Genomic DNA, 16,885 nt, shown 5'->3' on the forward strand with positions numbered 1-16,885 from the left:
GGACCTTGATTCCCCCACAGCTCTGACGGTGCCCCTCACTCCCAACCCGTAGCCCTCTGCCAGCCCAGCCCTGGGCAGGGCCCCAGCTCTGCCCCTCACTCCCAACTCGCAGCCCCCTGTTAGCCCAGCCCTGGGCTCCCCCCAAAGCTCTGCCGGTGCCCCTCACTCCCGACCCGCAGCCCCACCTCCCATTCCCAGCTGGCCAACTCTGTCCTTCACTTGATGAAAGCAGCCATCAATCTCGATGCTGGTTTTATGACCCCCCTCCGCCCCCCACCCCGGGTTGCCCATTTGGATCAAAGGTTAATTAATCCGAAGCAGACCGTGTCCAGAGTTATTCTGACCCCCGCCCGGGCAGGTGGTCCCAGCCCTGACACACAAGCTGCTATGAAAGACCAACAGGGCCCCGGCCCTGCCAGGGAGCCAGGGACTCAGTGCGGGGCTGTGGGGACACAGCAACCATTTGGGACTCAGCTTGGAGGGGGAAGGGAAAGGCAGGTGGGATTAACCCTGAATCAGAGACGCCTGTCACCCTAAAGGAGCTCGGATTTCACATGCCCGGCGTCGGGATGCAGCCCCTCTGGGGTGGGGCAGGGGCTGGGTATACAGGGACCCCTTGCATGGCACTGGGACGTGGCCCCTCTGGGGTGGGGCAGGGGCTGGGTATACAGGGACCCCTGGCATGGCACTGGGACGTGGCCCCTCTGGGGTGGGGCAGGGGCTGGGTATACAGGGACCCCTCGCCCAGATCAGGGTGTGAAGGGTTGAATCTTACCATGTGATTGGCCAGGCCATTGTGATGTCGGGGTGGGTGCCGAAGGCGATTGGCCGCAAGGCAGGGGGGCGGGGTGGTGCGAGGTCACCCCCTGGTGGCCGGCCATGGCCTGGGCGGTGTGGCTGGCGCTGTGGGTGCTGGGGGGTCCAGGGGGCCGGGGCTGCCTGCGCTGTGACCCCGGCTCCATGCGGCTGCTGCGGGAGCTGAAGGGGCCCTACCTGGTCAGGCAGCTGCGGGGGGACCCGGACCTGCGGGCGCGGCTGGAGGCCCTGCTCGAGCGCAGCCTCCAGGGGCTGGCGGAGCTGCCCATCGGGCCCCAGACATACATGGGGGTCATCGGTGCGCAGGGGCCCCTACCCCCCGCCTCTGCCACCCCAATACAGCCCGGAGGGAGGGGGGAGAGGGAGTTGGGGGGATGTTAGGAGAGGAGGGGCTGTCTGGGGGGGGCAGCAATCCAGAGCGTTGGGTCTCATCCCCTTTGCTGCCCCCCCACTAATACATCAGTCCCCCCAGATGAGAAGACGATGGGAGAAGCCGCTGCCCACTTCAGACGGGCCGTGACCCGAATCATGGAGAATGACTTCAAAGGTACCAGCCCTGGGGTGCCCCTCACTCCCGACCCGCAGCCCCCTACTAGCCCGGCCCTGCCCGTGCCCCTTGCTCCCGAACCGCAGCCCCCTGCTAGCTCAGCCCTGGGCTCCCCCCAGCCCTGCCGATGCCCCTCACTCCCGACCCGCAGCCACCTGCTAGCCCGGCCCCACCGGTGACCTTCACTCCCGACCCGCAGCCCCCTGCTAGCCCAGCCCTGGGCTCCCCCCAGCCCTGCCGATGCCCCTCACTCCCGACCCACAGCCCCCTGCTAGCCCAGCCCTGGGCTCCCCCCAGCCCTGCCGATGCCCCTCACTCCCGACCCGCAGCCCCCTGCTAGCCCAGCCCTGGGCTCCCCCCAGCCCTGCCGATGCCTCTCACTCCCGACCCGCAGCCCCCTGCTAGCCCGGCCCCACCGGTGACCTTCACTCCCGACCCGCAGCCCCCTGCTAGCCCAGCCCTGGGCTCCCCCCAGCCCTGCCAATGCCCCTCATTCCCGACCCGCAGCTGCCTGCTAGCCTGGCCCCACCGGTGACCTTCACTCCCGACCCGCAGCCCCCTGCTAGCCCAGCCCTGGGCTCCCCCCAGCCCTGCCGATGCCCCTCACTCCCGACCCGCAGCCCCCTGCTAGCCCAGCCCTGGGCTCCCCCCAGCCCTGCCGATGCCTCTCACTCCCGACCCGCAGCCCCCTGCTAGCCCGGCCCCACCGGTGACCTTCACTCCCGACCCGCAGCCCCCTGCTAGCCCAGCCCTGGGCTCCCCCCAGCCCTGCCAATGCCCCTCATTCCCGACCCGCAGCTGCCTGCTAGCCTGGCCCCACCGGTGACCTTCACTCCCGACCCGCAGCCCCCTGCTAGCCCAGCCCTGGGCTCCCCCCAGCCCTGCCGATGCCCCTCACTCCCGACCCGCAGCCCCCTGCTAGCCCAGCTCTGGGCTCCCCCTTCCAATTACCAATGAGGCAGCGCCCTCTGCTGGCTGCTCTGCGGTTTTGCAACTCGATTAACCATTTGAACCCTGAACCGCTTAGACGACGTGGGTCGATTCTAGGAGAGGGATTTTCGCGGGGGGTGGGGGTGTTTGCTCTGTATGTGGGTGGTGGGATATGGGGGGAGGGGCTCCGCTTTGGTGTCGGGGAGGGGTGTCTGGTTTTCAGTTAAATTCCCCTGTTGCCTCTTGAACCTAATGATGGGGCGGGGCAGGACCTGAGCTGCTGAGTCACATGGTGAGGATCTGAGGGGTGGGGCTGGGGTGGCTGAGGGCTATGGGTGTGGCTAGACGGGAGCCACGCTCACATGGCTGCCCAGTTGTGTGGGGCCGTGGCACTGTCCTGTGTGGTGTTCACAGCACCCTGGTTGCTCTGCAGATGGGCAGCTTTTCAACGAGGTGATGTGGAGTCTGCAGGAGCTGAGAGAGACCTTCACAAGCCTCATGGCTCGATTCCAGAGAGAGGGTGAGGGAAGGTGCGCCTCACTCCTGACCCACAGCCCCCCGCTAGCCCAGCCGTGTTCCCCCCAACCTCTGCTGGTGCCCCTCACTCCCGACCCGCAGCCCCCTGCTAGCCCAGCCCTGTTCCCCCCAAGCCCGGCCAGTGCCCCTCACTCCCGACCCACAGCCCTGTTCCCCAGGGGATTGGGGGGGGATGGGCCCTATTTCTCACCCTTCTTCTTCCTTCTTGTTTTGCAGTTTTTTGCCCGAATAAGTGTGGTGAGTGGGAGCTGGAGGAGGGGGGGCAGGGACAGATCCTGGGGGGTTCCAGGGACCCCATCTCTGATTCCCTTGGGGGGGAGTCAGGGATCTCCGTGCTGGGAGGGTCCTATCTTTGACTGCACTCCAGGCCAGGGCGCCCTGATCTCCTAATGCTAACCCCCCTGCAGCTGTTCAGGGCCTCCCCGCTGACCCCCAGTAATCCCTCACCTCCCGCCAGCCCTTGAATGCCTGGGTCCAATTCCCCCAGCAAGTCAGGTTCTGACCCCCAGGACATTGGCACCAACCTTACTCCCCGAGGGGCCATCCCCCCACCCCAGCTTCTGGGGCTCTGATTCCCCCCTGGGCTCTGACCCCTGCCTCTCTGCAGGGCCCTAACCCTGACACCCCCTGGGCTCTGACCCCTACCATCCCTGACACCCCTCTTGGCCCTGATCCCTGCCTCTCTGCAGGGCTCTGGCATCCCCCCACCCACCCGGGCCCTGACCACTACCTCTCTGTAGGGCTGTGACCCCCCACCCCTGGCTCTGACCACCCCTTAGGCCCTGACAGCCCCCCAGCTCTGACCTCCCCACTGGGCTCTGACCCCCGCCTCTTCGCAGGGCGCATGGTTCACCAGTTCATCGACTGTCGGGCCTGTGGCACCGAGATCTACTCCTGCAACCGGGACCTGCGCTGTGGGGGTGAGCGGGGGGTGCCAGGGAGGGATGGAGGGGTCAGACGATGTGGGGGGGTCGACCGTGAAGGGATTCGGGGAGGGTCTAGAGGCCTCCAGCCTGTTTTGGGGTTTCACTCTCAGGCTCCAGGGCCTGACTCCTCCTGCAGGGTCAGGAAGGAAAATCCCCTCCCCACCACATGGTGAGGTGTATTGTGGGTAACGATGGGGTCCCCTCTATCTGACTTTGGCCACTGTCAGAAGCTGGACTGGATGGGCCCATTGCTCTGACCCGGGGGGGGGAGGTACAGGGAGGGATGGGCCAATTGCTGTGATCCAATTGCTGGGGTCGATGTGGGGGACGTTACTGGGGTGGATGAGATGGTCGGGGGGGGAGGGGGTTATGAGCTCTGATCTCTGGGTCTCTGGCAGAGCGGAGGCTGCAGGTCCAGCAGGAGGACGACCTGATCCTGGACTGTGCCTTGACCTGGCACCGTGCCAGCTATGGGGCCAAGAGCTACCGCTTCTACCGGGTACAGGGCCCCTCACTCCCGACCCGCAGCCCCTGCCAGCCCAGCGCTCCCCCCCCAGCTCTGCCGGTGCCCCTCACTCCTGACCCGCAGCCTCTGCCAGCCCAGTTCCTGCCCCCCCCCAGCTCTGCCGGTGCTCCTCACTCCCGACCCGCAGCCCCTGCCAGCCCAGCCCTGAGCTCCCCCCCCAGCTTTGCCGGTGCCCCTCACTCCCGACCCGCAGCCCCTGCCAGCCCAGCCCTGCCCCCCCCAGCTCTGCCGGTGCTCCTCACTCCCGACCCGCAGCCCCTGCCAGCCCAGCCCTGAGCTCCCCCCCTAGCTCTGCCGGTGACCCTCACTCCCGACCCGCAGCCCCTGCCAGCCCAGCCCTGAGCTACCCCCCAGCTCTGCCGGTGCCCTTCACTCCCGACCTGCAGACCCCTGCTAGCCTGGCCCTGGGCTCCCCTCAGCTCTGCCGGTGCCCCTCACTCCCAACCCCCAGCCCCGGCTAGCCTGGCCCTGGGCTCCCCCCAGCCCTGCCGGTGCCCCTCACTCCCGACCCCCAGCCTGCCTGATCCCTGTGTCTCTCCGGCAGGCGGTGGGGGGCATGGAGCAGGTCATAGTCACGGGCCCCGACGCCTTCCTCGTGAAGAAGGAGGCGACAGTGAACGACTCGGGGCACTATCGCTGCGAGATGCTGAACACCCAGGGCTGGGTCTGCTCCGAGCTGCGCTTCCAGGTGACAGGTGAGGCGGACAGAACCCAGGAGTCCTGGCCCCCAGCCCTTCCCTCCAGTTCTAACCACTAGCCCCTACTCCCCTCCCAGAGCTGGGAGAGGAGCCAGCCCCCCCCCCACTCTAACACCTGTCCCCTCCCCATTGCAGTGACTCCCCTGCTGGGGAATAGCACCTCACCGCCTTTGCCGCCCCTGCTGGGGCCCCTGACGCTGCCCCCCCCACCACGGAGCCCGACCCCCCCGGGGGGGCCTGGAGACTGGACCGTCTGGGTCATCATCGGGAGCAGCGCCGGGCTGGTCCTACTGCTCCTCGGGGGCTGGTGAGTCCAGATGCCAGGGTCCCCCCCACCCCTTCCCCCAGGGGGGCAGGGCCCCCATGTGCCAGGGTCTGCATAACTGGGGGAGGATGGGGGGAAAGGCCCGTGTCAGGGTGGGGGGCAGATGCTGCCTCTGTCTCCCCCCCCACCAACAGCTCCCCCACTCTCCTTCCCTAACCCGCCTTCCCCACCCTACAGTGCCTGCGTCTATCGCCGCCAGCAGAAGGTGCCCGAGGAGGACGGTGGAAGCCAGGGGGGGCAGCTGAAGACATGACCTGCCCCCCCCCGGAACCAAACCCCCGCCAGCCCAGCACTGGTTCCTCCCACCTCCGAGGCGAGGGGGGTACTGGACCCCCTCCCCCCGCTACGTTGAAATAGATGGGATTTTATTGCCAACGCACTGTCGTCCCAGACTCCCCGGTTCTGTCCCCGCTTTGGGGAAGGGAGCAGTGTCTAGTGGTTGGAGCAGGGTGGAGGGGGGAGCTGGGAGCCAGGACACCTAGGTTCTATGCCAAACTCATTGTGCCTCAGTTTCCCTCCCTATGGACAACCCCTCAGTTGACCCCGCCCTGCCCAGCTGGAGTTAAAAACCACAGAGGCAGCCGGTGCAGTGGGAAGGGGCTTTATTGTGTGGGGGGAGCAGCTTGGCTTCCAGAAGTCCCCCCTCGACTGACCCCTCCCCCAGCCAGCACTTGGGGGAAGGGCCTCCCGATCCATGTGGGCGGAGCCATCAGAACTGTGGAGCTGGGGCGGGGGTTTGAACGAGGCTAGGCAGTTCCAGGTGTATTGGGGGGGGTTGGATATAAGTGGGGGTTTCTACTCAGTCCCCTGCGAATCGGGGCTCATGGGAGGCCAGAGCCTCCACTGCCCCCCCCACAGTGATGTGTGTGATAACGAGCCCCTACCCCCACTCTGGGGAGCAAACAGGAGTTGAGCTCCGCTGTTGTGAGCTTCCCCACGGCAGTGCCCCAAAGGGGTTGCGAGCTTCCCCACAGCAGTGCCTGGGGGGGCTACGAGCTTCCCCACAGCAGTGCCCTATCACCCAATCAGTCCAAATTTCTCAGTAGCCTTTGGCCACTGTCAGCTCCCGCCCCCCCCGTGCTATGACACCTCCCCCACTAGTTCAGCCCCCTTAGGGAGCTGCCCCCGCACCAGTGGTCAGAGACTCCCCACCCCTTAATTATCAGGCAGGGCACAGTGGGGGTGGGGGGGACGGGGTGTAAATGGGAGGAGGCCAGGAGCTGGGGGGCAGCCTGGGTGGGAGGAGGGAGGTGAAGGGCTCTGGGAGGAGGGGAGGACCCGGTCCCAGTGGGGGGAGAGTGAAAAGGGCCGGGGGCGGCAGCGGGAGTGGGGCAGCCCCCAATAGAACACTAGGCTCAGAGATGGTATAGTCCAACCAAGATGGCGTCTACAGTCACCATTTCCCACCTCCCTCTGCCAGTAAAACAAGAGGTTAAAAAAAATGGTACGATCCATCCAAGATGGTGTCTAGAGTTGGCCACTCCACTCCCAACCCAGCTAGGTCCAAAGATGGTACAATCCAAACTAAGATGGTTTCCACAGCCTCCCCTCTGGTCAGTAAGACACTGGAGTCAAAGGTGGTATGTCCCAACAAGACGGCATCCCACAGGTGGAGTTGCCTTCCACCTGCCAATGAAACACTCAGGTCCAATTAAATGGTACGGCCCAAATAAAGAGGGCATTTGGACTTGGCATCACCCCAAGCACCAATGACTGGACCAATCCAAGATGGCACTTGGAGCTGACGTGACTCAAACACCAGTGGTCTGATCCATTTAAGATGGTGGTGGAAGCTGGCATCACCCCCAAACAATGGCTTAACCATTCAAGATGACAGCTGGAGCTGATGTGACCCTGAACACTTATGGTATGACTTACATAAGATGGCAGCCACGCACCGTATCACTCTGAACACCAACAGTTTGATCCTTCCAAGATGCCCCTTGGGGCTGACAACCAAAACAGCAATGGTTTAATCCATCCAAGATGGCATCCAGTGTTGACGTCACCCAGTAAAATGGTTTCACCCATCCAAGATGGTGTCTGGAGTTGGCATCATCCCCAAGCAATGATTTCATCTATCCAACATAGCATCCAGTTGGCTTCACCAATCAATGGTGGTATCCCGAGCTGATGTCAACCCCAAACAATGGTTTCACCCATCCAAGATGGCATCTGGAATTGATATCACCATCCAAAATGGCACCTAGAGTTGACGTCACTGCAAACAATGGTTTCACCCATCCAAGATGGCACCCAGAGTTGATGTCACCTGGAGTAATGGTTCCAAATATCCAAGATGACACCTGCAATTGAGGTCATGCCAAATAAGGGTTCAACCTATCCAAGATGGTGCCGGGAGTTGACGTCACTGAGAATAATGCTTCTACCCATCCAAGATGGCGCCTGGAGTTGATGTCACCCTGAACAATGGTTCCACCCATCCAACATGGCGCCGGGATTGACATCACTCCGAACAATGGGTCCAGTCATGCAAGATGGTGCCCAGAGTTGACGTCGCCCGTCCAAGATGGCGCCCGCATTGGTGTGATTGGTTGGCGTCTCTGGGGTGGCGGTGGGGGGCTCCCCATGGCTGGGCCAAGGAGGCCCGCACCCCCTACCACTGCTCCACCATCAGGTCAATCATGTGGTTGACGCTCAGTTCGGGCGAGTCAAAGAAGTCAGTGGAGAAGATGCTGCTGCCGCCGGGGCCACCGGGCCCCATCCCTGAGGCCGGGCCAGCCGTCAAGGCCTCCAGCCAATCGACGGGGTCGAAGGCGGGCCGGGGGCCGGGCGATGGGGGCCCCTCTGGAGGCTCCGGGGAGAAGACCCCGCGCAGGGAGTCCGAGGGGGACGAGGAGGAGGAGGAGGGAGGGGTGAGGAAGTCGTAGTGGCCAGGGAAATCCAAGATGGCCGCTGCCGACGGGCTGCGACGGGGCTTCTTGCTGGGTGCCCCCTGCTGGCTGAGGGGCGAGGGGGGCCGGCGTGGCTCCGTGGGGAGCAGCAAGGGGGCATCCGTGGGGAGCAGGTCACCTGGAGAGGGGGTGTTGGGGGGTTAGATAGACATGGGATGCTGAATGGAACTCCCCATGCTGCTCCTCGCAGCCCAGCGCCCCCCGCTGAGCCCTCCTCCCCTGCTTTCTGCAGCCCAATGCCCCCCACTGAGCCCCCCATGCCGCTCCCCGCAGCCCAGCGCCCCCCGCTGAGCCCCCCATGCCGCTCCCTGCAGCCCAACACCCCCCGCTGAATCCCCCTCCTCCGTGGAGCCCCCTGCCCAGCTCCCCACAGCCCAGGCCCCTGGCCGAGCCCCCTGCACCATGGCACCCCATACACCAGGCTGGGGCAGGGGGGCGAGTGCTGAGGGCAGGGGGGGGCACCTGGCTCTCACCTGCACACCCCAGCGGCTCCTCCAGGATGTCTTCAATCGACTGACTTGGGACCAGCTGTGGACAGGGAGGGAGAAAGGGAGTGAAGGGCAGAGACTGGGGCACGGCCCCTCTGGGGTGGAGCACGGGGGCTGGGTATATGGGGACCCCCCCCCAGTACCTGGGCTTTCTGGATGGCCTCCTGCAGCTCCTCCTCCAGGGAGCGGGGGGCCGGGGCGGGGCTGGCCGTGATCTGCAGGGGCAGTTCTAGGTCCTCCCCGATTGGCTCACAGGAAGGGGGGCAGAAAACCTGAGGGGGGAGGGACACGGGGGTAAATTTGAGAGTCCCCCAGCTCATCCCCTGCTCCCCACATAGCCCTTTGCCCCTCCCTCCTTGGCTAGGCCCCGCCTCCCTCTGAGTGCCCCTCCCCTACCAGCTGGTCATGACCCCGCCCCCTCAGCCACTCCCCGCTTACCTGGGATGCCCCACCCTCTCTGATTGCTCCGCCCACTCCAATTATGGTACGGCCACACCCACTGCCATGCGCCCCGCAATTTGGCCCATCCTCCCCGCCCCTGATCATGCCCTGCCCCTTGGCACACATGCCCCGCCCCTGATCCTGCCCCGCCCCCAACACGCATGCTCCCACCCTAATCCTGCCCCGCCCCCAACACGCATGCTCCCACCCCGATCATGCCCCGCCCCCTGGCACACAAGCCCCGCCCCCGGCACACCCGCCGTCACCCCTGATCATGCCCCGCCCCCGGCACACAAGCCCCGCCCCCAGCTCTCACCAGGAAGCCCTCTCTCCCAGGGGCCGTGCCCTCGGCGGTCTCCCCGGCGGGGGGCTGGGGGCCGTGGCTGGCCAGGGGCGAGGGGGGCCGGGGCTCCCCCTCCGGGCGGCCTCGCCGGCACTTGCGCAGCTGCAGCTCCTCCCGCAGGTCGTCGGCCTCCTGCTGCTCCCGCCGCAGCTCCCAGGTCAGGCTCTCAATGAGCCGCTGCTTCTCCCTCAGCGCCCGGTCGGCGGGGGGCAGGGCCGGGGGGGGCGGCCCCGGGGCCCCCCGCACCTGGAAGGGCTTCAGCCGCTCCAGCAGGGCCGGCTTGGTGCCCGACACCGGCTGCCCGCGCTGGCGCAGCTGCTGGCGGAGCTCTGACACCTGGGGGTGAGGGGGGTGTCAGTGGGGGGGGGCACAGACGGACGCCCCCGTTCCACCCCCCCAAGGATGTCTTCTTGGCAGAGGAGGGAGCCCCTCCAATCCTCTAGCCCCTCCCAAGCTCCCTATCCCTATAATCCCCCCCACCCCTCACAGCCCCACCCTTCCAATAACCCCTCCCCACCCCCTCATAATCCCCCACCCCTCCAATAACTCCCCTCCCCACCCCTTCACAACCCCCCCACGCCCATGACCCTCCCCCATTCCCTCACAACCCCCAAATCCCCACTCCCCATTTCCTCCTCCTCCACCCTGGCAGCCCCCCCGCCAGTCTGCCCCCATGGGGGAGCAGGAGAAAGATCAGGGTCCTCCCCAGCTTTGCCCCCTCACAGACACACTCACTGTCAGGTCATCCAGGTTGGCAGGCAGCAGCTCAGGCTTGGGGGGCACAGGAGGGGTGAGGGGTGTCGGCGGGGCTGCCAGGGTGATTTGGGGGGCCGCGAAGGTGATCACCGGATCTGGGGAAATACTGGGGGGGGGCAGAGAGAGAGGAGGAGTTGGAGGGGGCAGATTCAGTTAGGGGGGATTGAGAGGGTTCAGTGGGGGTTGGGGGTAACTGGTGCTCAGGGGGTGCAGGGAGTTCAGGGGGGTACCTGGCACTGAGGGGGTGCAGGGGGAGTTGGGGGATACCTGGCACTCAGGGAGTACAGGGGGGTATGGGGGGGGTACCTGGCACTCAGAGGGTGCAGGGATAGTTGGGGGGTACCTAGCACTCGGAGGTGCAGGGGGGTACTTGGCACTCGGAGGTGCAGGGGGGTACTTGGCACTCGGGGTGCAGGGATAGTTGGGGGGTACCTGGAACTCAGGGGGTGCAGGGAGGTGCGGGGGGGTACCTGGCACTGAGGGCGTGCAGGGGGGTACCGGGGGTGCAGGGGGAGTTGGGGGGTACCTGGCACTCAGGGATTTCAGGGAGGTGCAGGGGGGGTACCTGGCACTGAGGGGGTGCAGGGAGGTGCAGGGGGGGTACCTGGCACTGAGGGGGTGCAGGGGGAGTTGGGGGGTACCTGGCATGGGTTCAGGGAGGTGCAGGGGGTACCTGGTGCTCAGGGGGTGCAGGGGGAGTTGGGGGGTACCTGGCACTGAGGGGGTACAGGGGGGTACCTGGCGCTTACGGGGTGCAGGGGGAGTTGGGGGGTACCTGGCACGGGTTCAGGGAGGTGCAGGGGGTACCTGGTGCTCAGGGGGTGCAGGGGGAGTTGGGGGGTACCTGGCACTGAGGGGGTACAGGGGGGTACCTGGCGCTCACGGGGTGCAGGGGGAGTTGGGGGGTATCTGGCACTCAGGGAGTTCAGGGAGGTGCGGGGGGGTACCTGGCACTGAGGGGGTGCAGGGATAGTTGGGGGGTACCTGGCACTCAGGGGGTGCAGGGAGGTGAAGGGGGGGTACCTGGCACTCAGGGGGTACAGGGATAGTTGGGGGGTACCTGGCACTCAGAGGGTGCAGGGGGGGTACCTGGCACTGAGGGGGTGCAGGGGGAGTTGGGGGGTACCTGGCACTGAGGGGGTGCGGGGGGGTACCTGGCACTGAGAGGGTGCAGGGATAGTTGGGGGGTACCTGGCATTCAGGGGGTGCAGGGCTGGCACGCACAGCGCTGTGGAGGGTCCCGGGGGGGCCGGCGGCTGCTGTCGCTGCAGGATCTGGAGCTGGAGGAAGAGCTGCTGCTGCTGGAGCAGGCGGGCGTAGGCGGCGTCCAGGGGGGCCGGGGCCCGGGGCGGCCGGGCCGCGGGGGGCACGTACTGGTGGTACTTCAACTTCCTCACCTTGGGCTTGGGGTCCTTTGCCTTCTTGGGGCGTGGGGGGGCCTGGGGAAGGGGGGAGAATCTGGCTGGGACCCACCAAGTGGGGCCCCCTCCCCACCCCACCCCACTACTGGGATCAGCCCAACTCCAGCCTCACATCCCCCACTGGAACACCCCAATTCTGGCCCCCCCACTTCCCAGCTGGGGCATCTCAATGCTGGCCCCACTTCCCCATCCCCCTGCTCGGACCCCCCAGTACCCACCCCCTGGATGGGACCCCCAACACCCACCCCCTGGATGGGACACCCCAGCTCCAGCCCCCCTACAAACCCCTCCCAGTTCCTGCTGGGGACCCGTCCCACAGCCCCCCACCCACGGTCCCATCCCAGCCTGGCACAGACCTTGGGCAGCGAAGCCGGGGCCTTAGCCGGGGGGCTGCCTGCAGGAGTCTGGGAATTGGGGTCCGGGGCAGGCACCGAGGGGGGCAGGGACTCCAGGATCGACAGCAGCTCCGGCTGCAGGGAGAGGGACCCAGAAAGCCAAGGAGTCACAGAGCAGGGATAGAACCCAGGAGTCCTGGGCAGCCCCCCTCCTCCCCCCAACTCTAACCACTAGACCCCACTCCTCTTCCAGAGCCAGGGATAGAACCCAGGAGTCCTGGCTTGCAGCACCCCCGCCCCACACCCGTGGTAACTGCAGTGGAAAAATCCAGACACCAGATGGCAGCAGAGACCAAGGGCACCCCCCAGCTCAGCCAGTGCCCCTCACTCCCGACCCGCAGCCCCCTCCTGTCCCCAGCTCTGGGCTCCCCCATGTATCTCACCTGGACAGCGGCCCCTGAGGCCGAGGGGGGGGATGGGTTGCCGGGGGGCCCCCCCAGGCAGGGGGTGAAGCACGGGGAAGAAGAGGAGGAGGACGATGAAGAGGTGCTGAGATCCTCCTCTAATAGGAAGGTCCCAGAGGCAGCAGGGGCTGGATCAGCTGCTGGGGGGGGGGGGGGGGGGGGGGGGGAATTAGAGATGTCTCAAAAATCTCACCTGCCCCCCTGAGCCAGCCGGCCCCCCATCCCCAGAACGCATCCCCCCTATCCCCAGCCCCCCCCCCCCGCTCTACCCACTAGACCCCACTCCCCTCCCAGATCCGGGGAGAGAACCCAGGAGTCCTGGATCTCAGCCCCCGCTCTACCCACTAGACTCCACTCCCCTCCCAGAGCTGGGGAGAGAACCCAGGAGTCCTGGATCTCAGCCCCCCCCCGATCTAACCACTAGAGCCCACTCCCCTCCCAGAACCAGGGAGAGAACCCAGGAGTCCTGGTTCCTGCCCTACCTGTCACAGCATCTTTGAGACTGGCGTCCAGGGAAAGGATGTTTTTCGTCACGAGTTCCAGCGGCCCCGGCCGTTGCAGGAGTTTCTCCTTCAGATCCTCGGCCAGACGCGTCTTCTTCTCCTTCCGCTCTGAGGGGTCCCCCCCAGACTCTGCCGGGGGGGGCACAGCATGAGTGGGGAGGGCACAGGTCATGGGTGAGGGAAGCCCAAGTACCATGCACTGATCTGGCTGTGCCAGTCATGGGACCCAGACATCTGGGAGAAGGAACCAGGACCCCAGGCAGCCAGGCAGGTGAGCCGTAGATGGGCTGGGGCAAAGGATTGGGGACCCAGATGTCCTGGTGGGGGGGACCCCAGATGAGCCGGAGTGTGGGATTGGGGACCCAGGTGTCCGGGCAGCACCTACCTTCTGTGAACTGGCCCTTGGCAGCTCCTGGTTTGTGGGTTCTCGTCTGGACTTTCACCTTCAGGGTCTCGTTGGCCTGTAAGGGGTGGGGGTCAGAACAGCCTGGAACAACAAAGGGGGGTATTGGGGTGCTGGGGGGGAGCAGGGCAGGAGCACTGGTTGCCGAGGGGTGGGAGTGGGGTCTAGTGGTTAGAGCAGTGGGGACTGGGATCCAGGGCTCCTGTTCTCTCCCCAGCTCTAGGAGGGTTGGGGCGTCTAGTGGTTAGAGGGGGTGGGGGCTGGGAACCAGGACACCTGGGTTCTCTCCTGGCTCTGGGAGGGGAGTGGGGTCTACTGGTTGGGGGGGGGGGTATTGGAACCAGGACTCCTGGATTCTCTCCCCTGCGAGTCTCTTCCCCTCTCTGTGGTTCAGTTTCCCCCACTGTCCAATGGGAATTTGACTCCCTTCCACCTGAATGCGTCTCCAGCACAATCAGCCCCTCCAGTGGGTGGGGTGGTCATTTGCATATTCCATTACCCAGCCTGCCTTGCAGCAGCAACATAGCCACACAAGTCTCTCCTGCCCCCAGACCATCCTGCTTGCTCACCCGGCTCTGCTCTGGGGTCCCGTTCACCTCCAGGTAGGTCGGGACAGGCTTGGTCAGAGCTGTGGGGAGAGATGGGAAGATTAGAGCCCTCCACCCTCAGTAGAAGAGGCGTCCCTGGAAACCAAGGAGGGCTGCGAGGTTGGGCTCCATCACAGACATGCTGTGGTTGGTTACCCAACACCTCCAGGGCCCCTGCCCCTGCCCCTGCCCCTGCCCCATGGACCTACTCCTTAACAGCCCTGCCCCATTCCAACCCCTTGGTCCCACTCACGTGTCAGGAGATGCTGCTCCTGGGATCTGCGATGCTGCATCCTCAGCTGCAGCACTGGGGGGAGAAAACAGTCAGGGGGGGTGGGACCACCAGCCCCTCCCCCCAGGAATCCCCCCCAGAGCTCTGCATGCAGCCCCACAATCCTGGGCAACCCCCCCAGCCCCTGCTGCTTCTCAGTTCCCACCCGGGAGGGAGGGGAGGAAAAGGGGGACAGGGGAGAGGAGCATGGGATTGGGGTGCATCGGGTGGGGCAGCAGAGGACCGGATAGGGAGAAGGAGGGGCCAGCGAGGGGCAGGGGAGGGGCATGGGAGGGGAGCAGCAGAGGAGGGGGGAGGGGCATGGCGCTCCCTTCTATTCTTATCTTCCCCCCGCCCCCCTAGCAGGTGTCCGGCGGGTGGCAGCTGGGGTGAGGGGACCGAGAGCTATTCCGGGAGCCAGTAACATGAGACACCCCATCCCCCACAGGACCACCCTCTCCCCACCCCATATAACCCCCACCCATGAAATACCCCTGGGGGCTCAGCGGGGGCCCTGTGCTGCAGGGAGGGACGGGGGCCCAGCGGGGGCGCTGGGCTGCGGGGGGCGGGGGCTCAGCAGGGGGCGCTGGGCTGCAGACTCTGGCTCTGAGACTGTGGGCTGCGGCTGGCTCTGGGGTGGCTGCGGCCGGCTGTTGAACAGGCAGCCAAGAGGAGATTTAGGACAGGAAGTGAAGGAGAAGCTCATTTCCGGGGGGGGGATCCTGATTCATTAACCCCCACAGGGCTGCCTACTATCTCCCGGCAGAGCAGGCTGGCGGGGGCCCTGCAGCGCAGAGCTCCAGACCCCAGCTTGGGAGGGGGATGGTTATGGCCATGGGGGTTGGGGGATCACCCTGCCCCCTTTCCGCCACTGGTGCCACTCAGCCCCCCCCCCTCCTCCGCCCTTTGGGGCTAAACCAGGGCCTGGGTTTTGCCCCGGCCAGGAGGGGACAGGGTTGTTTTGTTCACAGACACCCCCCTCCCCCCAGCAGAGGAATCCCTTCAGCTCTGGGACCCAGGCATCCGGGCAGAGGCGGGACCTCAGGTGGGCCAGAATGAGGCCTTGGGGACCCAGGCATGCAGGACAGGGGAGCGGGGGGCCCGTTTCCCGGCCCCACTCACCGGATCGGAACTTGCTGCGGATCAGCATGGAGCGCTCGGAGGCCAGCAGGGTCATGGTCAGGGCTGGGGGTATCGAGCGCGAATGGGGGGGCACCTGGCTGGCTGCCCTGGGCTGGGGGGATCCCAAAACAATCCAGCAGGGAGGAGAGACAGAAGGAGAATGTGGGGGTCACAGATAGAGCTTGTGGACTGAACAACCCCTCCCCCAAGAAAGGGGCCCCCATAAATTGAGGAAGATTGAAATGTCCCGGGGTGGATAATGGCATGCAGGGAACACTCAGAAACTCTCACTCAGTGGCTCCCAGCCCCCCTGCTCTAACCACTAGCCCCCACTCCCCTCCCAGAGCTGGGAAAGAACCCAGGAGTCCTGACTTCCAGTCCCCCACTGCGCTAACCACTAGATGCCACACCCCTCCCAGAGCCAGGGATAGATCCCAGGAGTTCTGGCTCCCAGCCCCCCTGCTCTAACCACCTCTCCCTCCCCTCCCCACCCCACCCCACCCCACCGCACCCCAAGCCAGGAAAGGACCCAGGAGTCCTGGTTCCCAGCACACCCCTCCCTCAGTTCTAATCCTGTTGGGACAGAGATTTTTTCCTGCATAGGGGGTCATTTTAATCCTAGGCACACATCCCAGCTCCTTGCTGAGGGGGAGGCTGGGATGGGGGCGCGGGCGGGGGTGAAGGGCAGATCTAGGGGGCTCTGTGTGGAGGGGGAGAGAACAAAGGGGAGAGGGGAGAGGAGATCTGGGGGCCGATCTAGGGAGCTTGGGGGACAGGATGGGACAGTTTAGAGACAGGCATATCTGGGGGGGCAGATTGGGAGGCAGGGTCAGACAACAGGGGGACCTGGTGGGGCACATTCTGGGACATGAAGATCCAGAGGGCAGATTTCAGGGGGGCTATAGGGGGACAGATTTGGGAGATCAGATTTTGTGGGAAAGGGATTGGGGGCAGGTTTGAGGGCAGGGATGTCTTGGGGGGCAGATTTGGGGGGGCTGGGGCAGGACTGGGTGAAGGGAAATCGACTGGGGGTCAGGATTGGGGAGAGCGGTCAGGTTTGGGGGGATCCAGTTGGGGGATCTAGGGGCTGAGTTATGGGTTGGAGGCTCTAGGGAGCAGGTGGGGGATCAGGTGGCCCCAAGGAGCAGGTTGGGGGATCAGGGGGTACAGGAGGCCAATTTGGGGATTGGGGAATTCCAGGGCGTGGGTAGTGGGGATTGGGAGCTCCAGGGAGCAGGTTGGGGCCCCAGGAGGCAGATAGGGGGGTCAGGGGCACTTTGGGGGATTGGGGCTCCAGAGGGCAGGTTGGGGGGATCGGGGGCCCCAAGGGACAGGCTGGGGAGATCACAGGGCTCCAGAGAGTGGGTTGGGGGGATTGTGGGGCTCCAGAAGGCAAGTTGGAGGCCCCCAGTGGGTGGGTTGGGGGTATCGGGAGGCAAGTCAGAGGGATTGGGGGCCCCAGGGGGTGAGTTGGGGGGATCGGGTCTCAAGGGGGCAGGTTGGAGGCTCCAGGGGTTGCATTGTGAGGATT

The 16,885-nt window shown here is 65.4% G+C and overlaps 1 protein-coding gene across 1 annotated transcript; it reads left to right on the plus strand.

The window, feature by feature from the left end:
- Positions 1 to 879: 879 nt before the first annotated feature.
- On the plus strand, positions 880 to 5,558 carry IZUMO1 (izumo sperm-oocyte fusion 1). Its single transcript, XM_077840471.1, has 9 exons — positions 880 to 1,114; positions 1,289 to 1,363; positions 2,727 to 2,813; positions 3,047 to 3,067; positions 3,670 to 3,750; positions 4,155 to 4,255; positions 4,827 to 4,977; positions 5,116 to 5,287; positions 5,483 to 5,558. The coding sequence occupies exons 1-9, from the start codon at positions 880 to 882 to the stop codon at positions 5,556 to 5,558; spliced, it is 999 nt and encodes a 332-aa protein (XP_077696597.1).
- Positions 5,559 to 16,885: the final 11,327 nt, after the last annotated feature.

Source organism: Eretmochelys imbricata, chromosome 23 (genome assembly GCF_965152235.1).
Source record: "Eretmochelys imbricata isolate rEreImb1 chromosome 23, rEreImb1.hap1, whole genome shotgun sequence".
Lineage (NCBI taxonomy): Eukaryota > Metazoa > Chordata > Testudines > Cheloniidae > Eretmochelys > Eretmochelys imbricata.